We start from the raw sequence: 27,086 nt of genomic DNA on the forward strand, positions 1-27,086 counted from the left end.
CGCACGCGGCGCTGACGTCACCGCCGCCCGCCCATTGGCCGCGCGCGGGAGGCGGAGGCGGGACTTCCGGCGCGGCCTAGCGGCCCCCACCACGTGCATGAGCCTGCGGTGGCGGCGGAGCGGAAGGAAGCGGGGTGGGGTGGGGGGCGGCTTCCGGGTCAGACGGGCGACCGGAAACGGTTGTGACCCCCCCCCCCCCCATTTTCCGGTAGACCCCGAGACAATGGCCCCGAGGGGATGGACCCCGATGGCGTCATCGAGGTGAGTTTGGGGCGAATCCGCGGGGTTTTGGGGCCTTTCCGGGAGCGTTTTGTGCTCAGGGGCGGGGCTTTGGGGGGCCATTTTGAGTGGGTTTTGGGGCCATTTTGAGTGATTTTGGGCCGTCTTGGGTGGTTTTTGTGGCCCTTTGGGGGTTTTGGGAGCCATTTTTGGTGATTTTAGGGCATTTTGGGGGATTTTGCCAGCTATTTAGGATGCTTTGGAGGCCATTTTAGGTTATTTTGGCGGCCATTTTGGCGCTTCAGGATCCATTTTAGTTGTCCGGGGGCTTTGGAGGGGGGTTGGGGGGGTTTAGGGGCGTCCGAGGGGGGTTCTGGGATTTTGGGGGGGTCCTGGGGCTCCCATGGGGCCTCGGGGCAGTTTGGGGGGGTCCCGGGGCCCTTTGGGGGCAGTTTGGGGGGGTCCCGGGCAGTTTGGGGGGGTCCCGGGGCCCTTTGGGGCAGTTTGGGGGGGTCCCGGGGCAGTTTGGGGGGGTCCCGGGGCCCTTTGGGGGCAGTTTGGGGGTCCGGGGCCCTTTGGGGGCAGTTTGGGGGGTCCCGGGGCCCTTGGGGGGTCTGGGGCATCTCCAGGGGGTCCCAAGGGGCATCTGGGGGTTTTGGGGGGTTTCTTGGGGCATTTGGGAGCTCTAGGAAATCGTTGGGGGCATTAGGGTCCCTTTGGAGGGTGTTTTGGGGTGATTCTGGGGGAATTTGGGGGTTTTGGGGCAGTTTTAGGGGAATTTGGGAGATTTGGGGGTAATTTAGAGGGGTTTCAGTAGGAATTTGGGGAGGTTTATGGTGTTTTGGGGGACATTTGGGGGATTCGGAGGTTTTGGAGGACATTTGGGGGAATTTGGGAGGAATTCGAGGGTTTGGAGGAGATTTTTGGAAGGTTTTGGGGGATTTGGAAGGTTTTAGGGAGCATTTGAGAGTATTTTGGGAGGGATCTGGGGGTTTTAGGGAGCTTTTTGAAAGGTTTTGGGCGGTTTTGGAAGGTTTTGGGGGGCATTTGAGAGTGTTTTGGGAGGAATTTGGGGGTTTGGGGAGGTTTTAGGGGGATTTGGGAGATTTCGGGGCGATTGGGAGGTTTTGGGTATTTTGGGAGGGGATTGGGGGGTTGGGGGAGCTTTTTGAAAGGTTTTGGGGGGATTCAGAGGTTTTGGGGGCATTTGAGAGTATTTTGGGAGGGATCTGGAGGTTTTAGGGAGGTTTTTGCAAGGTTTTGGGGGGGATTTAAGGGTATTTTGGGAGGGATTTGAGGGCTTGGGGAGGTTTTTAAAAGATTTTGGGGATTTGGGGTTTTGGGAGGTTTTTGGAAGGTTTTGGGGGGATTCAGGGAGGTTTTGGGCTGATTTGGAAGGTTTTGGGGGTATTTGGCGACATTTTGGGGGATTTGGAAGGTTTTGTGGGGCGTTCGAGGGTTTTGGGGAGGTTTTTGGGGAAGGTTTTGGGGGGATTTGGAACGTTTTGGGGAGGTTTTTGAAAGGTTTTGGGGAATGGGGAGTTTTGGGGGGATTTGGAAGGTTTTGGGGGGAGTATTTGGTATTTTGGGAGGGATTTGAGGGTATTTTGGGCTGGATTTGAGGGTTTTGGGGAGGTTTTTGAAAGGTTTGGGGGGTATTTGGAGCGTTTTGGGGGGCATTTGAAGGTATTTTGGGAGGGATTTGGGGGTTTTGGGGAGGTTTTTGGAAGGCGTTGAGGGTTTTAGGGAGGTTTTTGAAAGGTTTTGGGGGTATTTGCATGGTTTTGGGGGGCATTTGAAGGTATTTTGGGAGGGATTTGGGGGTTTTGGGGAGGTTTTTGGAAGGTTTTGGGGGGCATTTAAGGGTTTTGGGGAGGTTTTTGAAAGGCTTTGGGGTTTTTGGGGAGGTTTTGGAAGGTTTTGGGGGGTATTTGAGGGTATTTTGGGAGGAATTAGGGGGTTTTTGGGCATTTGGCCGCCCCGCTGGAGCCGCTCTGTCCCCGCAGAGCAACTGGAACGAGATCGTGGACAGTTTCGACGACATGAACCTGTCGGAGTCGCTGCTGCGCGGGATCTACGCGTACGGCTTCGAGAAACCGTCGGCCATCCAGCAGCGCGCCATCCTGCCCTGCATCAAAGGTACCCAAAAACAGCAGAAATCCCCCCAAAACGGTGCCTCTGTATCCCCTTCCTGCAGCGCCATCCTGCCCTGCATTAAAGGTACCCAAAAACAGCAGAAATCCCCCCAAAACGGCGCCCGGAATGGGTCTCTGTACCCCCTGCCCGTGGCGCCATCCTGCCCTGCATCAAAGGTACCGAAAACGGCTGAAATCCACCCAAAATGGGGCCGGGAATGGGCCCTTGTGCTCCCTTCCTGCAGCGCCATCCTGCCCTGCATCAAAGGTACCAAAACGGGGGAAATCCACCCAAAACGGCGCCCGGAATGGGCCTCTGTACCCCCTTCCTGCAGCGCCATCCTGCCCTGCATCAAAGGTACAGAAAACGGGGGAAATTCACTCAAAACAGCGCCCGAAATGGGCCTCTGTACCCCCTGCCCGCGGCACCATCCTGCCCTGCATCAAAGGTACCCGAAATCGGCTGAAATCCACCCAAAATGGGGCCTGGAATGGGCCCTTGTGCCCCCTTCCTGCAGCGCCATCCTGCCCTGCATCAAAGGTACCTGAAACAGGGGAAATCCACCCAAAACAGCACCTGGAATGGGCCTTTGTACTCCCTTTCTGTGACGCCATCTTGCCCTGCATCGAAGGTACCAAAGCCAGCTGAAATTCCCCCAAAATGGTGTCTGGAATGGGCTCCTGTGTCCCCTGCCCATGGCGCCATCCTGCCCTGCATCAAAGATACCAAAACGGGGGAAATTCACCCAAAATGGGGCCTGGAATGGGCCTCTGTACCCCCTTTCTGTGGCGCCATCCTGCCCTGCATCAAAGGTACTAAAACCAGTTGAAATCCCCCCAAAATGCTGCCCTGAACAGGCTGCTTCATCCTCCTCCTGTGATATCATCCTGCCCTACATCAAAGGTACCGAAAATGGCTAAAATCCCCCCAAAATGATGTCCAGAATGGGGTCCTGTGCCCCCTACCCATGGCATTATCCTGCGCTGCATCAAAGGTACCCGAAACGTAGGAAATTCCCCCAAAATGGGGCCTGGAACGGGTCCCTGTGCCCCTTTCCTGCGGCACCATCCTGTCCTGCATCAAAGGTACCCAAAATGCTGGAAATTCACCCAAAACGGCGTCCAGAATGGGCCTCTGTACCCCTTTTCTGTGGCGCCATCCTGCCCTACCTCAAAGGTATCCGAAACGGGGGAAATTCACCCAAAACTGCATCAGGAATGGCTCTCTGTGCCCTATTTCTGTGGTGCCATCTTGCCCTGCACCAAAGGTGCCAAAACCAGCTGAAATCCCCCAAAAATGACTTCCAGAATGGGTCCCTGTACCCCTTTCTTGCAGAGCTATCGTGCCCTGTATCAAAGGTACCCAAAACCGCCTGAAATCCCCTCAAAACGCTGCCCGGAATGGGCCCCTGTGTCCCCTTCCCATGGTGCCATCCTGCCCTCCATCAAAAGTACCCAAAAGGGTGGAAATTCACCCAAAACTGCACCCGGAATGGGTCTCTCTACCCCCTTCCTGCAGCGCCATCCTGCCCTGCATCAAAGGTACCCAGAACGGGGGAAATTCACCCAAAATGATGTCCAGAATGGGGTCCCGTGTCCCCTGCCTGTGGCACCATCCTCCCCTGCATCAAAGGTACCCAAAACGCTGGAAATTCACCCAAAACTGCGCCCGGAATGGGCCTCTGTATCCCATTTCTGTGGTGCCATCCTGCCCTGCATCAAAGGTACCCAAAACGGCCGAAATATCCCTAAAATGGCGCCCGGAATGGGCTTCTGTGCCTCCTTCCCATGGTGCTGTCCTGCCTTGCATCAAAGGTACCAAAAACTGCTGAAATCGCCCCAAAATGCTGCCCGGAATGGGTCTCTGTGCCCCTTTCCTGCAGCGCCATCCTGCCCTGCATCAAAGGTACCCAAAACGGCCGAAATATCCCCAAAATGGTGCCCAGAATGGGCCCCTGCTCCCCCTCCCCGAAGTGTCATCTTGCTCTGTTTCAAAGGTACCAAAAATGGCCAAAATCTCCCCAAAACTGTGCCCGGGAATGCCCCAAATCCCCCCAAAACGGCGCCCTGGAACCGGCCCCTGTCCCCCCTTCCCATGGTGCCATCCTGCCCTGCATCAAAGGGGTACCAAAACCAGCCAAATTCCCCCCAAAACGGGTCCCCGCCCCGCAACGCATCTTGTCCTCCATCAAAGCTACCAAAATGTCAGGAATTCACCCCAAAACGGTGCCTGGGAATGCCTGAAATCCCCCAAAACGCTTGGAACGGCCCCTCACGCCCCCTCCCCATTGCACCCTATAGTTTCTATAGGGTCTGGCCACGCAGGTGCAGTTGGCCACATTGTCTCTGTATATTCTATAGCTTTTATGGGTTTTATAGGGGTTGTCACCTATACGTGTTCTATAGGTATCAGATGTACATATAGGTTCTATATGGTCCTATGGGGTCCTATACGTGATCGCGCAGGCGGGCACTAGCAAAACGGCCACGTTCATCCCCTCCACGTGTCCCCTATGGGCTCTATGGGTTCCATAGGCACCGTAGGTACTTCACACATGCTCCATAGGTTCCTATACGTTTCTATATGTTCCTATAGGGTCCTATACGTGATCGCGCAGGCGCAGTCGGGCACCGGCAGGACGGCCACGTTCACCCCCTCCACGTGTCCCCTATGTGCTCTATGGGCTCCATAGGCACCATAGGTATCTCACACATACTCCATAGGTTCCTATACGTTTCTATACGTTCCTATAGGGTACGACATGATCGCGCAGGTGCAGTCGGGCACCGGCAAGACGGCCACGTTCGCCCCCCTCCACGTGTCCCCTATGGGCTCTATAGGCTCCATAGACACTGTGCGTCCCCTATACGTGTTCCATACGTTTCTATACGTTCCTATAGGGTACGACGTGATCGCGCAGGCGCAGTCGGGGCACCGGCAAGACGGCCACGTTCACCCACTGCCCGTGTCCCCTATGGGCTCTATGGGCTCCATAGACACCGTGTGTCCCCTATACGTGTTCCATACGATTCTATACGTTCCTATAGGGTACGACGTGATCGCGCAGGCGCAGTCGGGCACTGGCAGGACGGCCACGTTCACCCCCACCACGTGTCCCCTATGTGCTCTATGGGCTCCATAGGCACCGTAGGTATCTCACACATGCTCCATAGGTTCCTATACGTTTCTATACGTTCCTATAGGGTACGACGTGATCGCGCAGGCGCAGTCGGGCACCAGCAAGATGGCCACGTTCACCCCCTCCACGTGTCCTCTATGGGGTCCATAGACACCATGGGTATCTTAGACGTGTTCTATAGGTTTCTGTATGTCCCTATACGTTCCTATAGGGTACGACGTGATCGCGCAGGCGCAGTCGGGCACCGGCAAGACGGCCACGTTCACCATCTCCACATATCCCCTATGGGCTCTGTGGGCTCCATAGACACCGTGGTTATCTTAGACGTGTTCTATAGGTTTCTATATGTCCCTATACGTTCCTATAGGGTACGACGTGATCGCGCAGGCGCAGTCGGGCACTGGCAAAATGGCCACGTTTGCTCCCTCCACGTGTCCCCTATGGGCTCTATAGGCTCCATAGACACTGTGCGTCCCCTATACGTGCTCCATACGTTTCTATACGTTCCTATAGGGTATGACGTGATCGCGCAGGCGCAGTCGGGCACCGGCAAGATGGCTGCGTTTACCATCTCCACATATGCCCTATGTGCTCTATGGGCTCCATAGGCACCGTAGGTACCTCACACATGCTCCATAGGTTCCTATACGTTTCTATACGTTCCTATAGGGTACGACGTGATCGCGCAGGCGCAGTCGGGCACCGGCAAGACGGCCACGTTCACCCCCACCACGTGTCCTCTATGGGCTCTATAGACACCATAGGTGTCTTCCACATTCTCTATAGGTTTCTATATGTCCCTATACGTTCCTATAGGGTACGACGTGATCGCGCAGGCGCAGTCGGGCACTGGCAAAATGGCCACGTTTGCTCCCTCCACGTGTCCCCTATGGGCTCTATAGGCTCCATAGACACTGTGCGTCCCCTATACGTGCTCCATACGTTTCTATACGTTCCTATAGGGTATGACGTGATCGCGCAGGCGCAGTCGGGCACCGGCAAGATGGCTGCGTTTACCATCTCCACATATGCCCTATGTGCTCTATGGGCTCCATAGGCACCGTAGGTACCTCACACATGCTCCATAGGTTCCTATACGTTTCTATACGTTCCTATAGGGTACGACGTGATCGCGCAGGCGCAGTCGGGCACCGGCAAGACGGCCACGTTCACCCCCACCACGTGTCCTCTATGGGCTCTATAGACACCATAGGTGTCTTCCACATTCTCTATAGGTTTCTATATGTCCCTATACGTTCCTATAGGGTACGACGTGATCGCGCAGGCGCAGTCGGGCACCGGCAAGACGGCCACGTTCATCCCCTCCACGTGTCCCCTATGGGCTCTATGGGCTCCATAGGCACCGTGGTTATCTTAGACGTGTTCTATAGGTTTCTATATGTCCCTATACGTTCCTATAGGGTACGACGTGATCGCGCAGGCGCAGTCGGGCACTGGCAAGACGGCCACGTTCACCCCCTCCACGTGTCCCCTATGGGCTCTATGGGCTCCATAGACACCGTAGGTCTCTTACACATAGTCTATAGGTTCCTATACGTTTCTATACGTCCCTATAGGGTACGACGTGATCGCGCAGGCGCAGTCGGGCACCGGCAAGACCGCCACCTTCGCCATCTCCATCCTGCAGCAGGTCGAGCTGGACCTCAAGGCCACGCAGGCCCTGGTGCTGGCGCCCACGCGCGAGCTGGCCCAGCAGGTACCTATAGCGCGGGGCGGGGGGGGGATCCATAGGGGGATCTATAGGGGCCCCCCCCGCCGCCTGGGCAGGGGGGCGCCCCCCGGTGGCGCCCGCCCGAATCCGGCGGGGGGAGAGCGACGGTCCCGGCTCATCCCGGCGCCCGCGGCCGTGCCGGCGCCGCTTCATGCCCGGGGCACAGGGGCTCTATAGGGGCTATAGGGGCCCTTAGGGGCCTATAGGGGTCCTTTGGGGGGTATAGGGGCCCTTTGGGGGGTATAGGGGCTATAGGGAAGAGATAGGGGATGTTTGGGGGGTATAAGGGCTTTTTGGGGTATGTAGAGGGGCTGTAGGGGGCCCTTTGGGGGCTGTAGGGGTCCTTTGGGAGCTATAGGGGCCCTTTGGGGGCTATGGGGGCTGCGTGGGGGCTATAGGGGCCCTTTGGGGGGCTATAGGGGCTATAGGGGCCCTTTGGGGGCTATAGGGCCCTTTGGGGGGCTATAGGGGCTATAGGGGCCCTTTGGGGGCTATAGGGCCCTTTGGGGGGCTATAGGGGCTATAGGGGCCCTTTGGGGGCTGTGGGGGCTGCGTGGGGGCTATAGGGGCCCTTTGGGGGGTATAGGGGCCCTTTGGGGGGCTATAGGGGCTATAGGGGCCCTTTGGGGGCTATGGGGGCTGCGTGGGGGCTATAGCGGCCCTTTGGGGGCTATAGGGGCCCTTTGGGGGGGCTATAGGGGCTATAGGGGCCCTTGGGGGGCTATGGGGGCTGCGTGGGGGCTATAGGGGCCCTTTGGGGGCTATATAGGGGCCCTTTGGGGGGCTATAGGGGCTATAGGGGCCCTTTGGGGGCTATGGGGGCTGCGTGGGGGCTATAGGGGCCCTTTGGGGGCCATAGGGAAGAGATAGGGGATGTTTAGGGGGTATAGGGGCTGTTTGGGGGATATAGAGGGGCTGTAGGGGCTACACAGGGACTATAGGGGCTCTTTGGGGGGTATAGGGAAGAGATAGGGGGTGTTTGGGGGCTATAGGGGCTTTTTGGAGCATGTAGAGGGGCTGTAGAGGCCCTTTGGGGTCTATAGGGGCCCTTTGGGGGCTCTTTGGGGTCTACAGGGGCTCTTTGGGGGCTATAGGGGCTCTAGGGGCCCTTTGGGGGCTCTACGGCTATAGGGAAGAGATGGGGGATATTTGGCGGGTATAGGGGCTTTTTGGGGCATGTAGAGGGGCTGTAGGGGGCCCTTTGGGGGCTGTAGGGGCCCTTTGGGGGCTATAGGGGCTCTTGGGGGGGCTATAGGGAAGAGATAGGGGCCCTTTGGGGGCTATAGGGGCCCTTTGGGGGCTCTACAGCTATAGGGAAGAGATAGGGGATGTATGGGGGGTATAGGGGATGTTTGATGGGTATAGGGGCTTTTTGGGGCATGTAGAGGGGCTGTAGGGGGCCCTTTGGGGGCTATAGGGGCTCTTTGGGGGCTATAGGGAAGAGATAGGGGCCCTTTGGGGGCTATAGGGGCTCTTTGGGGGGGTATAGGGAAGAGATAGGGGCCCTTTTGGGGCTATAGAGGCCCTTTGGGGGCTGTAGGGAAGAGATAGGGACCCTTTGGGGGCTATAGGGGCTCTTTGGGGGCTGTAGGGACTATCGGGGCTCTTTGGGGGCCCTTTGGGGGCTATAGGGGCCCTTTGGGGGCTATAGGGGCTTTTTGGAGGCTATAGGGAAGAGATATGGGATGTTTGGAGGGTATAGGAGCTTTTGGGGGCCCTTTGGGGGCTATAGGGGCCCTTTGGGGGCTATAGGGGCTTTTTGGAGGCTATAGGGGCTATAGGGGCCCTTTGGGGGCTATAGTGGCTATAGGGGCCCTTTGGGGGGTATAGGGGCTTTTTGGGGGCTATAGGGAAGAGATATGGGACGTTCAGAGGCAACAGGAGCTTTTGGGGGCTCTATAGGGGCTCTTTGGGAGCCCTTTGGGGGCTATAAGGGCCCTTTGGGGGCTATAGGGGCCCTTTGGGGGCTGTAGGGACTATAGGGGCCTTTTGGGGGGTATAGGGGCTTTTGGGGGGCTATAGGGAAGAGATATGGGATGTTTGGGGGCTATAGGGGCTTTTTGGGGCATATGGAGGGGCTGTAGGGGCTACATGGGGTGTTTCGGGGCAGTTTAGGGCCATTTTGGGATGGCTTGGGCTGGTTTTGGCATGTTTTGGGGCCGTTTAGGTGTATTTTGGGGTATTTTGGAGTGTTTTGGGGCTGTTTTGGGGCATTTCAGAGCCATTTGGGTGTATTTCGGGCCGTTTTGGTGTGTGTTGGGGCCGTTTTGGGGCCTTTCAGAGGCATTTGGGTGTATTTTGGGCCGTTTTGGGGTGTTTTGGGGGCGCTATGGGGCCATTTGGGACCGTTTGGGTGTATTTTGAGGCCATTTTGGGGCCGTTTTGGGGCGCTTTGGGGCTGTTTGGGTGTATTTTGGGCTGGTTTTGGGGTGTTTTGGGCCGTTTCAGAGCCATTTGGGTGTATTTTGGGGCCGTTTTGGGCCGTTTAGGGCCGTTTTGGGCCGTTTTGGAGTCGTTTTGGAGCCGTTCTGGGCCGTTTCAGAGCCATTTGGGTATATTTTGGGGCTGTTTTGGGCCGTTTCGGACCGTTTTGGGACGTTTTGGGGCGTTTCAGAGCCATTTGGGTGTATTTTGGGCTATTCTGGGCCGTTTCGGAGCCATTTGGGTGTATTTTGGGCCATTCTGGGGTGTTTCGGAGCGATTTGGGTGTATTTTGGGCCGTTTCAGAGCCGTTTTGGGGTGTTTTGGGGCCGTTTGGGTGTATTTTGGGCCATTCTGGGGCGTTTTGGGGCCGTTTGGGCGTATTTTGGGCCATTCTGGGGCGTTTCGGAGCCATTTGGGTGTATTTTGGGCCATTCTGGGGTGTTTCGGAGCAATTTGGGTGTATTTTGGGCCGTTTCGGTGCCGTTTCGGGCCGTTCCAGGACCATTTCGGGCCGTTCCAGGACCATTTCGGGCCGTTCCGGGACCATTTTGGGCCGTTTTGGGGCCATTTTGGGGCATTCCGGGGGCCGTTTTGGGCCATTCCAGGGACGTTTTGGGGCCATTTTGGGTCGTTCCGGGCCTGTTTTGGGCCATTTTGGGACATTTCGGGGCTGTTTTGGGCCGTTTTGGGCCGTTTCGGGGCCATTTTGGGGTGTTCCGGGGCCGTTCCGGGCCGTTCCGCTCCCGTTCTGGGCCGTTTCGGGGCTGTTTTGGGGCGTTTTGGGGCCGTTTGGGTGGATTTTGGGCCGTTTTGGGCCGTTCTGGGGCCGTTTGGGTGTATTTTGGGCCGTTTTGGGCCGTTTCGGCGCCGTTTCGGCCCGTTTCGGCCCAGCTCCCTGTGGACTCCCCCCTGCAGATCCAGAAGGTGGTCATGGCCCTCGGGGACTACATGGGCGCCTCGTGTCACGCTGCATCGGGGGCACCAACGTGCGCGTTTGGGGGCGCTTTGGGGCCCTTTGGGTGGATTTTGGGCCATTTTGGGGCCGTTTCGGGCCGTTCCGGGACCGTTCTGGGGCCGTTTTGGGCTGTTCCAGGGCTGTTTTGGGGCGTTCCGGTGCCGTTTTGGGCCGTTCTGGGCCGTTCCGGGCCGTTCTGAGCCGTTCCGGGGCTGTTTCGGGCCATTCCGGGACTGTTTTGGGCCGTTTTGCCGTTTTGGGGCGTTCCGGGGCCGTTTTGGGCCATTCCGGGACCGTTTTGGGCCGTTTTGGGGCGTTCCGGGGCCATTTTGGGGTGTTCGGTGCCGTTTCGGGCCGTTCCGGGACCATTTTGGGCCGTTTTGGGGCCATTTTGGGGCATTCCGGGGCCGTTTTGGGCCGTTCCAGGGACGTTTTGGGGCCATTTTGGGTCGTTCCGGGGCTGTTTTGGGCCGTTTTGGGGCCATTTTGGGGTGTTCCGGGGCCGTTCCGGGCCGTTCCGCTCCCGTTCTGGGCCGTTTCGGGGCCGTTTTGGGGCGTTTTGGGGCCGTTTGGGTGGATTTTGGGGTGCTTTGGGGCCGTTTGGGTGTATTTTGGGCCGTTTTGGGCCGTTCTGGGGCCGTTTGGGTGTATTTTGGGCCGTTTCGGGCCGTTTCGGCCCGTTCCGGACCGGCTCCCTTTGGACTCCCCCCTGCAGATCCAGAAGGTGGTCATGGCCCTCGGGGACTACATGGGCGCCTCGTGTCACGCCTGCATCGGGGGCACCAACGTGCGCGCCGAGGTGCAGAAGCTGCAGATGGAGGCTCCCCACATCATCGTGGGCACCCCGGGCCGCGTCTTCGACATGCTCAACCGCCGCTACCTCTGTGAGTGTCCCCCGGTGTCCCCGAGTGTCCCCGAGTGTCCCCAAGTGCCACCACGCGGCGCTCGGGGGCCCCTCGTTGCTTCACATTTGGCCCCACATGGCACCACAAGGCCCCTCGTTGGCCCCTTCGTGTCCCCACACGGTCCCTTGTGTCACCAGAAGGCTCCTCATTGGTCCCCATGTGTCCCCTCATGTCCTTATATGTCCCTAGGGGCCCCTCGTTGTCCCCTCTTGTCACTTTGTGTCACCAGGAGGCCCCTCATTGGTCCCTTGTGTCCCCACACGGTCCCTTGTGTCATTAGGGTCTCTCGCGTCCCCATATGGTCCCTCATGTCACCAGGAGGCCCCTCATTAGTCCCCATGTGTCCCCTCATGTCCTCATGTGTCACTAGGGGCCCCTTGTTGTCCCCTCATGTCCCCTTGTGTCACCAGGAGGCCCCTCATTGGTCCCCTTGTGTCCCCACATGGTCCGTTGTGTCCCCACGTGGTCGCTCATGTCACCAGGAGGCCCCTCATTGGTCCCCTCGTGTCCCCACGTGGTCCCTCGTGTCACCAGGAGGCCCCTCGTTGGCCCCTTCGTGTCCCCTCATGTCCGCACATGTCACTAGGAAGCCCCTCGTTGTCCCCTTGTGTCACTATGAGGTTCCTCATTGGTCCCCATGTGTCCCCTCATGTCCTCATGTGTCACTAGGGGCCCCTTGTTGTCCCCTCTTGTCACTTTGTGTCACCAGGAGGCCCCTCATTGGTCCCTTTGTGTCCCCACAAAGTCCCTCATGTCATTAGGGATCCCCCATTGGTCCCCTCATGTCCCCACACGGTCCCTTGTGTCCCCATGTGGTCCCTCGTGTCACCAGCAGGTCCCTCATTGGTCCCCTCATGTCCCTACATGTCACTAGGGGCCTGTCATTGTCCCCTCATGTCCCCCCACGGTCCCTCATGTCACTAGGAGGCCCCTTGTGTCCCCCTTGTATCACTGGGTGGCCCTTTCCTTGTCCCCATTGTGTCCCCATTGTGTCCCCATTGTGTCCCCCTCGTGTCACTGGGTGGCCCTTTCCTTGTCCCCATTGTCCCTATTGTCCCCATTGTGTCCCCATTGTGTCCCCATGTCCCCAAGCTATTCCGGGGTGGCCCCAAGGGGTCCCCAGTTGTCCCCTGCGTCCCCATTGGCCGCTCGGTGATGACCCGTGCGTGTCACCTGACCTCCCCGCGTCCCCATTGGCCGCTCGGTGATGACCCGTGCGTGTCACCTGACCTCCCTGCGTCCCCATTGGCCGCTCGGTGATGACCTGTGCGTGTCACATGACCCCCCTGCGTCCCCATTGGCCGCTCGGTGATGACCCATGCGTGTCACCTGACCTCCCTGCGTCCCCATTGGCCGCTCGGTGATGACCCGTGCGTGTCACATGACCCCCCTGCGTGCCCATTGGCCGCTCGGTGATGACCCGTGCGTGTCACATGACCCCCCTGCGTCCCCATTGGCCGCTTGGTGATGACCCATGCATGTCACATGACCTCCCCGCGTCCCCATTGGCCGCTCGGTGATGACCCATGCGTGTCACCTGACCTCCCTGGGTCCCCATTGGCTGCTCGGTGATGACCCATGCATGTCACATGACCTCCCCGCGTCCCCATTGGCTGCTCGGTGATGACCCGTGCGTGTCACCTGACCCCCCTGCATCCCCATTGGCCGCTCGGTGATGACCCATGCGTGTCACATGACCCCCCGGGGCCACCGGGGTCCCCGCGTCCTGCTGGGGCCACCAGGGCCACCGCGACGGGGCTGATCACGACGCAGAGCCTGAGAGCGGCCCCAAAAACGGGGAAAACGGCCCCAAAAATCCGGGGAACGGCCCCGAAAACCAGCTCGGACAGCCCCAAAACCTGGGAAACGACCCCAAAATGAGCTCGGTGCCCCAAAAACCTGTGAAACTGCCCCAAAACCAGTTCGGATACCCGAAAAACCCAGGAAACAGCCCCAAAACCAGGGAAAACGGCCCCAAAGCCAGCTCAGGCAGCTCCAAAACCTGGGAAATGGCCCCAAAAAGGCAGGAAATGGCCCCAAAACCAGCTCAGACAGCACCAAAGCCTGGGAAATGGCCCCAAAACCAGGTCGGAGAGCCCCAAAACCGGGGAAATGGCCCCAAAACCAGGTCGGAGAGCCCCAAAATCCTGGAAATGGCCCCAAAACCAGCTGAGACACCCCAAAGCTCTGGGAAAGGACCCAAAAACCCGGGAAATGGCACCAAAACCACCTCGGACACCCCAAAAACCCAGGAAACGGCCCCGAAACAGCAGGGAATGGCTGCAAAAGCAGCTCAGCACCAAAAACCCCGGAAACAGCCCCAAAATTCTGGAAATGGCCCCAAAATCCCCTCCCACACGCCAAAACCCATAAACGGCTGCAAAAACAGCTTGGACACCCCCAAAATACCCAGAAAAGGCCCCAAAATCAGCTTGGACACCCAGAACGACCGGAAATCAGCCCAAAATCCCCTCAGACACCCCAAAATGTTGGAAATGGACCAAAACCCTGGAAATTGCCCAGATGCCCCCGAAAGCCCCAGAAATCCCCCCAAACACCCTAAAACCCCCAAAATGCCCCCAAACCCCTTCAATTTCCCCAAAACCTCCCTTGGGGAGTTCACTAATTAACCCCCATCTCATTAATTACCCCCTCACTAATTACCCCCTCCGCTTGCTAATTACCCCCCCAGCGCCCAAGTTCATCAAGACGTTGGTGTTGGATGAAGCCTCCCCAAACCCTCCTTCACCATCCAAAACAGCCAAAATCCCCTCAATTCCCCCCAAATCCTCTCAATTCCCCCCAAAACCTCCCTTGGGGAGTTCACTAATTAACCCCCATCTCACCAATTACCCCCCCCATTGCTAATTACCCCCCCAGCCCCCAAGTTCATCAAGACGTTGGTGTTGGATGAAGCCTCCCCAAACCCTCCTTCACCATCCAAAAACCGCCCCAAAACTCCCCAAAATCCCCTCAAAACCCCCCAAAATCCCCTCAATTCCCCCCAAACCCCCCTCCCTAATTCCCCCCCTCGCTCATTAACCCCCCCCCGTCGCTAATTACCCCCCCAGCCCCCAAGTTCATCAAGATGTTGATGTTCGATGAAGCCTCCCCAAACCCTCCTTCACCATCCAAAACACCCAAAATCCCCTCAATTCCCCCCAAAATCCCCTCAATTCCCCCAAAACCTCCCTTGGGGGCTTCACTAATTAACCCCCATCTCACCAATTACCCCCCTCACTAATTACCCCCCCACACACACTAATTACCCCCCCAGCACCCAGGTTCATCAAGACGTTGGTGTTGGATGAAGCCTCCCCAAACCCTCCTTCACCATCCAAAAACCGCCCCAAAACCCCCCAAAATCCCCTCAAAACCCCCCAAAATCCCCTCAATTCCCCCCAACCCCCCCTCCCTAATTCCCCCCCTCGCTCATTAACCCCCCCCGTCGCTAATTACCCCCCCCAGCCCCCAAGTTCATCAAGACGTTGGTGTTGGATGAAGCCTCCCCAAACCCTCCTTCACCATCCAAAAAACACCCAAAATCCCCTCAATTCCCCCCAAAATCCCCTTAAAACCCCCCCAAAACCCTCCTCAGGCACCTCCCTAATTACTCCCCTCACTAATTACCCCCCCCATCGCTAATTACCCCCCCAGCCCCCAAGTTCATCAAGATGTTGATGTTCGAATGAAGCCTCCCCAAACCCTCCTTCACCATCCAAAACAGCCAAAATCCCCTCGATTCCCCCCAAATCCTCTCAATTCCCCCAAAACCTCCCTTGGGGAGTTCACTAATTAACCCCCATCTCACCAATTACCCCCCCCATCGCTAATTACCCCCCAGCCCCAAGTTCATCAAGATGTTGATGTTCGATGAAGCCTCCCCAAATCCTCCTTCACCATCCAAAACACCCAAAATCCCCTCAATTCCCCCAAAATGCCCTCAATTCCCCCAAAACCTCCCTTGGGGAGTTCACTAATTAACCCCCATCTCACCAATTACCCCCCCCCCATCGCTAATTACCCCCCCAGCCCCCAAGTTCATCAAGACGTTGATGTTGGATGAAGCCTCCCCAAACCCTCCTTCACCATCCAAAAAACACCCAAAATCCCCTCAATTCCCCCCAAATCCTCTCAATTCCGCCCAAAACCTCCCTTGGGGAGTTCACTAATTAACCCCCATCTCACCAATTACCCCCCCATCGCTAATTACCCCCCCAGCCCCCAAGTTCATCAAGACGTTGGTGTTGGATGAAGCCTCCCCAAACCCTCCTTCACCATCCAAAAACCGCCCCAAAACCCCCCAAAATCCCCTCAAAACCCCCCAAAATCCCCTCAATTCCCCCCAAAATCCCCTCCCTAATTCCCCCCCTCGCTCATTAACCCCCCCTGTCGCTAATTACCCCCCCAGCCCCCAAGTTCATCAAGACGTTGGTGTTGGATGAAGCCTCCCCAAACCCTCCTTCACCATCCAAAACAGCCAAAATCCCCTCAATTCCCCCCAAAATCCCCTCAATTCCCCCCAAAACCTCCCTTGGGGGCTTCACTAATTAACCCCCATCTCACCAATTACCCCCCCCATCGCTAATTACCCCCCCAGCCCCCAAGTTCATCAAGACGTTGGTGTTGGATGAAGCCTCCCCAAACCCTCCTTCACCATCCAAAAACCGCCCCAAAATCCCCTCAAAACCCCCAAAATCCCCTCAATTCCCCCAAACCCCCTCCCTAATTCCCCCCCTCGCTCATTAACCCCCCCCGTCGCTAATTACCCCCCCAGCCCCCAAGTTCATCAAGATGTTGATGTTCGATGAAGCCTCCCCAAACCCTCCTTCACCATCCAAAACACCCAAAATCCCCTCAATTCCCCCCAAATCCTCTCAATTCCCCCCAAAACCTCCCTTGGAGGCTTCCCTAATTAACCCCCATCTCACCAATTACCCCCCGCTCACTAATTACCCCTCACACACTAATTACCCCCCCAGCACCCAAGTTCATCAAGACGTTGATGTTGGATGAAGCCTCCCCAAACCCTCCTTCACCATGTCCAAAACACCCAAAATCCCCTCAATTCCCCCAAAATCCCCTCAATCCCCCCCCAAATCCCCTCAATCCCCCCAAAACCCTCCTCGGGCACCTCCCTAATTACCCCCCTCACTAATTACCCCCTCCGCTTGCTAATTACCCCCCCAGCCCCCAAGTTCATCAAGATGTTGATGTTCGATGAAGCCTCCCCAAACCCTCCTTCACCATCCAAAACACCCAAAATCCCCTCAATTCCCCCCAAAATCCCCTCAATTCCCCCCAAAACCTCCCTTGGGGACTTCACTAATTCCCCCCGTGCTCACTAATTACCCCCCCACACACACTAATTACCCCCCCAGCCCCCAAGTTCATCAAGACGTTGGTGTTGGATGAAGCCTTCCCAAACCCTCCTTCACCATCCAAAAACCGCCCCGAAACCCCCAAAATCCCCTCAAAACCCCCCCAAAACCCTCCTCAGGCACCTCCCTAATTACCCCCCTCACTAATTACCCCCCCATCGCTAATTACCCCCCCAGCCCCCAAGTTCATCAAGATGTTCGTGCTGGACGAGGCCGACGAGATGCTGAGCAGGGGCTTCAAGGACCAGATCTACGACATCTTCCAGAAGCTGAGCGGGAACACGCAGGTTGGGGACACGGGGGACACGATGGGGACACGGGGGACACTATGGGGACACGGGGGGGGACACGGGGACACGCTGCGCCGCTTCGGGGCGTCGTTTTGGGGCGTTTCGGGCGCTTTTTGGAGCCTTTTGGGGCGCTTTTTGGAGCCTTTTGGGGTGCTTTTTGGAGCCTTTTGGGAGCTCTAAGGGGCCTTGGGCTGTTTCAGGGGGTCCCAGGGGCCCTTTGGGAGGGTCTGGGGTAATTTGGGGGGATTTGGGGTAATTTTGGGGGGTCTGGGGTGATTTTGAGGGGTTTGGGGTCATTTTGGGGGTTTAGAGTCATTTAGGGGGTCCGGGGTCATTTAGGGGGTCCAGGGTCATTTAGGGGGTCCTGGGACCTTTTTGGGGACCTTTTGAGCCATTTTGGGGTCATTTGGGGGATTCTTGGACCCTTTTGGGGGCTCGGGGGTAATTTTGGGGCTTTGGGGTCATTTAGGGGGTCCTGGGACCTTTTTTAGGGGACTTGGGGTCATTTTGGGGGTCCTGGGACCCTTTGGGGGGGCTCTAAGGGGCCCTGGGCTGTTTCAGGGGGTCTCAGGGGCCCTTTGGGGGGTTTGGGGTAATTTAGGGCGTCCTGGGGTCATTTTGGGGGTCCTGGGGTCATTTTGGGGCATTTGGGGGTCATTTAGGGAGTCCTGGGACATTTTGGGGCCTTTTGGGGGGTTCTGGGGCCCTTTTGGGGAGTTCAGTGGTCATTTAGGGGGTCCTGGGACCTTTTTGGGGGGCTTGGGGTCATTTTGGGGGTTCTGGGGCCCTTTCGGGGGCTTGGGGGTAATTTTGGGGGGTCTGGGGTCATTTTGGGGGTTTGGGGTCGTTTAGGGGGGTCCTGGGACCCTTTTTGGGGAGTTTGGGGTCATTTTGGGTGTCCTGGGGGCCGTTTTGGGGGAATTTGGGGGGTCCTGAGGGTCATTTTGGGGGTCCTGGGACCCTTTTGGGGGGCTCTAAGGGGCCCCGGGCCGTTTCAGTTGGTCCCAGGGGCCCTTTGGGGGGTTTGGGGTAATTTAGGGGGTCCTGGGGTAATTTGGGGGGTTTTGGGGTCATTTAGGGGGTTCTGGGGTCATTTTGGGGGATTTGGGGGTCATTTAGGGGGTCCTGGGATCTTTTGGGGGGGCTTGGGGTCATTTTGGGGGTTCTGGGACCCTTTGGGGAGGGTTGGGGGTCATTTGGGGGGATTTGGGGGTCATTTTGGGGGTCCTGGGGGCCGTTTTGGGGGAATTTGGGGGGTCCTGAGGGTCATTTAGGGGGTCCTGGGACCCTTTTGGGGGGTTTGGGGGTCCTGGGGGCCATTTTGGAGGGATTTGGGGTCATTTTGGGGGTCTGGGGTAATTTGGGAGGTCCTGGGGGCCCTTTTGGGGGGTTTGGGTTCATTTTAGGGGTCCTGGGGGCTGTTTTGGGGGCATTTGGGGTCTTTTAGAGAGTCTGGGGTAATTTGGGGGGTCCTGGGGGCCCTTTTGGGGGGTCTAGGGTAATTTTGGGGTGTTTGGGGTCTTTTGGGAAGTCCTGGGGGCCGTTTTGGGGGCACAAAGTGGGTTTTTGGGGGGGGTCTTGGAAGCATGGGGGCAATTTTGGGGGCCTCGGGGCCTTTTTGGGGTTTTCGGAGGGGCATTTTGGGGTTTTTAGGGCAATTTGGAGGGTCGGGGGGGTCACACAGTAATTGGGGGGCTCTTGGGCTGTTTTGGCGCTCCTGGGGGCAGGTTGGGTCCCATTTTGGGGCCGTTCTGGGTTTTTTGGTGATTCTCGAGGCCCTTTTGTTCTCGTGGGTCCCCAGGGCCGTTTTGGGGCTGTTTTGGGCCGTTTTGGGGCTGTTTGGGCTCTCCCAGTTCCTCTGGGCCCATTCTGGGGCCGTTTTGAGCCATTTTGGGGCTATTTTGGGGGTATTTAGGGCGGTTTGGGCTCTCCCGCTCCCTCTGGGTGCGTTTTGGGGCTGCTTTGGGCCGTTTTGGGGCCATTGTGCTCCGTTTTGGGGCCATTTTGGCCTCTTTTGGGCCCCTCCTGCTCCATCTGGGTGTGTTTTGGGGCCGTTTCGCTCCATTTTGGGCTGCTTTGGGGCTCTCCCGCTCCCTCCGGGCGCGTTTTGAGGCCATTTGGGCCATTTGGGGGTCGTTTTGCTCCATTTCGGGGCCGTTTGGGGTCGTTTTGGGCTGTTTTGGGGCTCTCCCTCTCCCTCCGGGCGCATTTTGGGGCGTTTTGGGGCCGTTCCGCTCCGTTTTGGGGTCGTTTGGGGCTGTTTGGGGGCTCTCCCGCTCCCTCCGGGCGCATTTTGGGGCGTTTTGGGGCCGTTCCACTCCATTTTGGGGTCGTTTGGGGCTGTTTTGGGGCTCTCCCGCTCCCTCCGGGCGCATTTTGGGGCGTTTTGGGGCCGTTCCGCTCCGTTTTGGGGCCGTTCCGCTCCGTTTTGGGGCCGTTTTGGGCTGCTTTGGGGCTCTCCCGCTCCCTCCGGGCGCATTTTGGGGCGTTTTGGGGCCGGTCCGCTCCATTTTGGGGCCGTTCCGCTCCGTTTTGGGGTCGTTTTGGGGCGTTTTGGGGCCGTTCCGCTCCGTTTTGGGGCCGGTCCGCTCCGTTTTGGGGCCGGTCCGCTCCGTTTCGGGCTCCCCGGCTCCCTTCCTGCTCCCTTCCAGGTGCCCCCCGGGCCGCTCCAGGTGCCTCTGGATCCCTTTGGGTCCCAGGTCCCTCTGGGTCAGTCCTGGGGGGTCCCCGGTCCCCTCGGGGTCCCCGGGTGGCGTCTGGGTCCCCCCCGTGTCCCTTTTGGGGCCATTTCAGGTCGTTCCGGGCTCCGTTTTGGGGCCAGTTCTGGGTTTTTTGGGTCCCTTCCGTGTCCCACGGGGTCCCGGGTCCCTCTGGGTGGCTCCTGGGTCCTTTCTAGATTTTTGGGGTTACTTTTGGGGCTCTTTTAGGTCCTTTTGGCCCAATTTGGGGTGTCTTCTAGGTCCCGGGGGTCCCAGGTCCCTCTCGGTCCCTTTTTGGGTCCCTTTGGGTCCCCTCCAGGGGGTTCTGGGTCCCTCTTGGTCCTTCCTAGCTCTTTCTGGCTCCATTTTGGGTCATTCTTGGTGCTTTTTAGGCCCATTTGCCTCCTTTTCGGCCCTGATTCTGGGTCCCTCTTGTCCCCATTTTGGGTCCCCACAGGTTCTAGGTCCCATTTTGGGTCCCTCTTGCCCCAATTTTGGGTCCCCTCCAGGTCCCAGGTCCAATTTTGGGTCCCTTTGCTGCGGTTTTGGGTCCCCCCAGGTCCCAGGTCCCATTTTGGGTCCCTCTTGTCCCCATTTTGGGTCCCTTTGACTCAGTTTCAGGTCCCTCTTGTCCCCATTTTGGGTCCCTCCAGGTTCTAGGTCCCATTTTGGGTCCCTCTTGTCCCAATTTTGGGTCCCCTCCAGGTCCCAGGTCCAATTTTGGGTCCCTTTCCTGCAGTTTTGGGTCCCCCCGGGTCCCAGGCCCCGTTTTGGGTCCCTCCTGTCCCCATTTTGGGTCCCCCCCAAGTTCCAGGTCCCATTTTGGGTCCCTTTTCTCCCCATTTTGGGTCCACACCAGGTTCTAGGTCCCATTTTGGGTCCCTTCAACTCAGTTTTGGGTGCGTTTGGGTCCCCCCAGGTCCCATTTTGGGTCCCTTTTGTCCCCATTTTGGGTCCCCCCAGGTCCCGTTTTGGGTCCCCCCAGGTCCCGTTTTGGGTCCCTTTGCTGCAGTTTTGGGTCCCCCAGGGTCCCAGGTCCCATTTTGGGTCCCTTTGACTCAGTTTTGGGTGCCTTTGGGTCCCCCTAGGTCCCGTTTTGGGTCCCTTTGGTGCAGTTTTGGGTCCCCCCAGGTCCCGTTTTGGGTCCCTTTGCTGCAGTTTTGGGTCCCCCAGGGTCCCAGGTCCCATTTTGGGTCCCTTTGACTCAGTTTTGGGTGCGTTTGGGTCCCCCCAGGTCCCATTTTGGGTCCCTTTTGTCCCCATTTTGGGTCCCCCCAGGTCCCGTTTTGGGTCCCTTTGCTGCAGTTTTGGGTCCCCCAGGGTCCCAGGTCCCATTTTGGGTCCCTTTGACTCAGTTTTGGGTGCCTTTGGGTCCCCCTAGGTCCCGTTTTGGGTCCCTTTGGTGCAGTTTTGGGTCCCCCCAGGTCCCATTTTGGGTCCCTTTGACTCAGTTTTGGGTCCCTCTGGGTCCCTTCAGGTTCCAGGTCCCATTTTGGGTCCCTCTTGTCCCCATTTTGGGTCCCTTTGCTGCAGTTTTGGGTCCCCCCAGGTTCCAGGTCCCATTTTGGGTCCCTCCTGTCCCCATTTTGGGTCCCCCCCAGGTTCCAGGTCCCATTTTGGGTCCCTTTTGTCCCCATTTTGGGTCCCACCAGGTTATAGGTCCCATTTTGGGTCCCTTTGACTCAGTTTTGGGTGCCTTTGGGTCCCCCCAGGTCCCATTTTGGGTCCCCCCAGGTCCCGTTTTGGGTCCCTTTGCTGCAGTTTTGGGTCCCCCAGGGTCCCAGGTCCCATTTTGGGTCCCTTTGGCTCAGTTTTGGGTGCCTTTGGGTCCCCCCAGGTCCCGTTTTGGGTCCCTTTGCTGCGGTTTCGGGTCCCTCGGCCGCGGTGGTGGCCCCGCGGTGACGTCCCCGTCCCCAGGTCGTGCTGTTGTCGGCCACGATGCCCCTGGACGTCCTGGAGGTCACCAAGAAGTTCATGCGGGAGCCGATCCGCATCCTGGTCAAGAAGGAGGAGCTGACGCTCGAGGGCATCCGGCAGTTCTACATCAACGTGGAGCGCGAGGTACCGCCGCGCGGGGCTACAGCCGCGGGGCTACAGTCAGGCAGCTACAGCCGCATGGGGCTACGGCTGCATGGCTACGGCCACATGGGGCTACAGCCAGGCAGCTACGGCCGCGCGGGGCTACAGACGCACAGCTACAGCCGCACGGGGCTACAGCCAGGCGGCTATGGCTGCACAGGGCTCTGGCCACACGGCTACAGTCGTATGGGGCTGCAGTCAACACAGGGCTACGGCCGCATGGGGCTACAGCCGCACGGCTACAGCCGCACGGGGCTACAGTCAGGCAGCTACAGCCACGCGGGACTACAGCCGCACGGGGCTACAACCGCATGGGGCTACGGCTGCACAGGGCTCTGGCCACACAGCTACAGTTGTATGGGGCTACAGTCACACAGGGCTACGGCTGCATGGGGCTACAGCCGCACAGGGCTACAGCCGCACGGCTACGGCCGCACAGGGCTCTGGCCACACAGCTACAGTTGTATGGGGCTACAGTCACACAGGGCTACAGCCACGCAGCTATGGCCACACGGCTACAGCCACATGGGGCTACAGCCGCACGGTTACAGCTGCACAGGGCTGCGGCCGCACAGGGCTACAGTCGTATGGGGCTACAGCCGCACAGCTACAGCTGCGTGGGGCTACAGCTGCACAGGGCTACAGCTGCACAGCTACGGCTGTATGGGGCTATGGCCACACGGGGCTACGGCCATGTGGGGCTACAGCCACACGAGGCTACAGCTGCACAGCTACAGCCATATGGGGCTACAGCCGCACGGGGCTGCAGCCGTACAGCTGTGGTCACATGGGGCTACAGCTGTCTGGCTGTGGCTGTGTGGGGCTACAGCCAGTTGGGGCTACAGCTATGCGGGCTACAGTTAGGCCAGGCTACAGCCACAGAGGGCTACAGCCGCCCGGCTACAGCCGCCCACCTGGGCCTTGGATTTGCGGGACGCCCCGTGGCCCCCCCGCAGTGTCCCCAGGGCAGAGCGAGGGTTGTGTCCCCGCCCCCCGAACCATGGGCCACCCCCGGTGCCGTGGGGCCGGCCCCTGAGCGGGGGGGACAGGCGGAACCGGCCGGGTGACGCCGCCGGGTGACGCCGGGCGATGCCGGGTGTTGTCAGGCGAACACCGGGTGACGCCGTTTGGTGTCTCAGAGGTTGTGGTGACGGGGAGGTAGCTCAGGGTGACCCCAGGTGACAGGGGGTGGCTCTAGGTGACACCAGGTGGTAGCGGTTGATACTGGGGGTGACTCCAGGTAGCAACAGGCGGCGCAGGCGGGTGACTCCAGGTGACACCGGATCATCCCGGGTGACACAGTTGTGGTGACCGGGGGTGACACCGGGTGATACCGGTTGACATAGCGGGTGCCTCCGGGTGACAAGGGGGCGACTCCAGGTAACTACAGGGGACAGGTGGGTGACACCGGGTGACAACAGGTGACACCGGGTGATGCAGGGGGGCGACACCGGGTGACAACAGGTGACAACAGGTGACACCGGGTGACACGGTGGGAGATGCCAGATGATGCAGCAGCCGCCTCCGCGTGACGGGGCGGCCGCGGGCGGCTGTTGCTGACGCCGCCGCTGCCTGTTGCCGTGACAGGAGTGGAAGCTGGACACCCTGTGCGACCTGTACGAGACGCTGACCATCACCCAGGCCGTCATCTTCATCAACACCCGCCGCAAGGTCGACTGGCTCACGGAGAAGATGCACGCGCGGGACTTCACCGTGTCGGCCATGGTGCGCAGGACACCGCGACACCCGGACACCGGGGGTTCCGCGACACCCGGACACGGGGGTTCCGCAACACCCGGACACGGGGGTTCCGTGACACCCGGACACGGGGGGTTCTGTGACACCCGGACACGGGGGTTCCGTGACACCCGGACACCGGGGGTTCTGCGACACCCGGACACCGGGGGTTCCACGACACCCGGACGCGGGGGTTCCGTGACACCCGGACACGGGGGTTCCGTGACACCCGGACACCGGGGGTTCCGCGACACCCGGACACCGGGGGTTCTGTGACACCCGGACACCGGGGGTCCCGCGACACCCGGACACCGGGGGTTCCGCGACACCCGGATGCGGGGGTTCCGTGACACCCGGACACCGGGGGTCCCGCGACACCCGGACACCGGGGGTTCCGCGACACCCGGATGCGGGGGTTCCATGACACCCGGACATGGGGGTCCCGCGACACCCGGACGCCGGGACCCCCGGCCGCTCCTGACACCCCCCCCCCCCCCCCCCGTGTCCCCTTTCCCAGCACGGTGACATGGATCAGAAGGAGCGTGACGTCATCATGCGGGAATTCCGCTCCGGCTCCAGCCGCGTCCTCATCACCACCGACCTGCTGGTGAGACCATGGGAAGGGCCCAGGCGTCCGGGGTGGGGCCCAGGCGTCCGGGAAGGGCCCAGGCGTCCGGGAAGGGCCCAGGCGTCCGGGAAGGGGCCCAGGAGTCCGGGAAGGGCCCAGGCGTCCGGGAAGGGCCCAGGAAACTGGGAAGGGGCCCAGGCGTCCGGGAAGGGCCCAGGCGTCCGGGCGGGCCCCAAGGAGGATCCCTCTCCGCCCAGCCCCCTGCTGGGCCGGATTGTAGCTCCTTGGAAGAGCGGGGGGCGACGGGGCCGTGTTGGGGGGGGGGGTGACACCACAACCCCCCCCGTGACCCCCTGTCTGCCAACAACCCCCCCAATGTCCCCTAATGTCCCCAATGTCCCTCCGTGCCCCCCCGTGTCCCCAATGTCCCCTAATATCCCCAATGTCCCCTAATGTCCCCAATGTCCCTCCATGTCCCTCCGTGTCCCTAATGTCCTCCCTGACCCCCCCCTGTGTCCCCAAGTGTCCCCAATGTCCTCCAATGTCCCTCCATGTCCCCAATGTCCCCCCTGACCCCCCATGTCCCCAATGTCCCCTAATGTCCCCCCGTGTCCCCCCCCAGGCCCGGGGTATCGACGTGCAGCAGGTTTCCCTGGTCATCAACTACGACCTGCCCACGAACCGGGAGAACTACATCCACCGGTACCGGAACGGGAACGGGAATGGGGACGGGAATGGGAATGGGGATGGGGACGGGAATGGGGACGGGAATGGGAAGGGGAACGGGAATGGGAAGGGGAACGGGAATGGGGACGGGAACGGGAATGGGAATGGGGACGGGAATGAGGGGGGCCGGGAATGGGAGCCAGGGGCCCTGGCGTCCGGGCACAGGAATGGGAAGGGGGGACCTGGTGTCCAGGAATGGGAATGGGGGCCCTGGCATCCAGGAAAGGGGGGGTCCTGGTGTCTGGGAATGCTGGGAATGGGAACGAGGGGCTCCAGTGTTTGGGAATGGGGGACCCTGGAGTCTGGGAGAAGGGACCTGGTGTCTGGGAATGGGAATGAGCGGTCCTGGCATCTGGGAATGGGAATGGGGGACCCCATCGTCCGGGGATGGGAATGGGGGGCCCTGGTGTCCGGGAACGGGAATGGGGGGGTCCTGGTGTCTGGGAATGGGGGGCTCCAGTGTCTGGGAATGGGAATGGGGGGCCCAGGCGTCCGGGAGGGGCCGATCCAGGTGTCCAGGTGGGATCCAGCTGTTTTGGGGTGCGAAGGGGGGCCCAGGAGAGGAAGAAAAGGGGGCCCAGGCGTCCGGGAAGGGGCCCAGGCGTCCGGGAAGGGCCCAGGCGTCCGGGAAAGGGCCCAGGTGTCCGGGAAGGGGCCCCGGCGTCCGAGCGACCCCCGTCCTTCCCGCCAGGATCGGTCGCTGGCGGCCGCTTCGGCCGCAAGGGCGTCGCCATCAACATGGTGACGGAGGAGGACAAGCGGACGCTGCGCGACATCGAGACCTTCTACAACACGTCCATCGAGGAGATGCCGCTCAACGTGGCCGACCTCATCTGAGCGCCGGGGCCCCGGGACCCCCGCCCGCCCGGTGGTTGTTTTTTCGGGTTGTTTTATTTTTATTTTTTATTTTTTTCCCTTTTTTTTTGGGCTTTTTTGGAATAAAAACCCCTCGTGGGGGGAGGCGGAAAACGAGTTTCGGCCCCTTTTCACCCCGCCCCCCATCCCCTTCCCCTCCCCCCACCCCTCGCGGGGGGGCCCAGGCGTCCGGGAAGGGGCCCAGGTGTCCGGGCTGGCCCCGCCCCCTCCCCCCGGGGTGCCCCGCCCCCTTGCCCCGCCCCTTTTGTAAACTGTATTTATTGGAAACCAATAAAAACGGACCAAAAAAAACAGGCGGAAATGGCGGTTCCGGGGGGGGGGGGGGGGGCGGGGCTTCCCCGGACACCTGGGCCCTTCCCTATAGGGTCTCCCCCCGCCCACCTCAAGCCCCGCCCACCCCAGGCCCCGCCCACCCCAGGCCCCACCCCCTCCCTGTGCATCCAGCACACAAAAAAACGGCCATTTTCGGGTTTTTCTCATGAAAAAAATTCACTTTATTTCCACCACGGCAGCAAGAGGGGCCCGGGCGTCCCCCCCTCCCCCACCCGGGCCCCTCCCGGACACCTGGGCCCTGCCCCTCCCCCCTCCCGTCACCCTCTTTGTCACCGTCACCCCCCGGGGCGCCTGTTGTCCCGGGCGCAACAGGCGGCCACGAGGTGACGACTGTTGCACCAGGGTGTCCCCAACAGCCGGCACCGTCAGGCGGCCGCCGTCAGCCGCCCGCTACAGCCGCGCCGGCCCCGGCACCGCCGCCCCGCACAGGCGCCGCGCGGGGCCTGGCTACAGCCGCCGGCCGCACAACCCCCGCGCGTCCGCGCGCCGGCCCGGCCCGCTGTTCTCCGCCTGTAGCTGCCGCCGCGCGTGGTGCGGGCGGGAGCCGCCGCCGGCGGTTCCGTTGTTCCCGGCGGCGCTGTAGCCAGAGCGGCTGTTGGCAGGAGTTGCGGTGTTGTTGCTGCGGGTGTTGCGGGCGCCATCGCTGTTGCCGGTGGTCCTGGCGGTGTTGCTAGAAGCGCTGTAGCCGTCGCGGCTGTTGCCGCAACAACCGTCCCCGGTGCCGCCTCCCGAGCGCTGCCGCCGTCACCCGACCCGCGGTTGTTGCCGCCGGCAACAGGCGGCGCCGACCACGTGACCAAGGGGCCCCGGAAGGGAGAGGCGCGCGGGGGGGCCGCGCAAGATGGCGGCGCGCGGCCGGGGGAGGCGCTCCAAGATGGCGGCGCGCA

The 27,086-nt window shown here is 60.0% G+C and overlaps 1 protein-coding gene across 1 annotated transcript; it reads left to right on the forward strand.

Moving 5' to 3' along the window:
* Nucleotides 1-207: 207 nt before the first annotated feature.
* Nucleotides 208-25,833, forward strand: LOC148590462 (eukaryotic initiation factor 4A-I-like; the record flags this gene model as incomplete). Its single annotated transcript, XM_088539016.1, is given in 11 exon segments — nucleotides 208-261; nucleotides 2,226-2,358; nucleotides 7,072-7,211; nucleotides 11,321-11,489; nucleotides 17,069-17,178; nucleotides 21,798-21,941; nucleotides 23,547-23,684; nucleotides 24,214-24,303; nucleotides 24,887-24,966; nucleotides 25,682-25,691; nucleotides 25,693-25,833. Coding segments are annotated over 11 exon segments (1,203 nt in total), but the record flags the coding sequence as incomplete, so codon positions are not given.
* Between the last annotated feature and the right edge of the window lie 1,253 nt (nucleotides 25,834-27,086).

Source organism: Tinamus guttatus, unplaced genomic scaffold (genome assembly GCF_059628265.1).
Source record: "Tinamus guttatus ecotype Peru unplaced genomic scaffold, ASM5962826v1 Tinamus_guttatus_pri_ptg001324l, whole genome shotgun sequence".
Lineage (NCBI taxonomy): Eukaryota > Metazoa > Chordata > Aves > Tinamiformes > Tinamidae > Tinamus > Tinamus guttatus.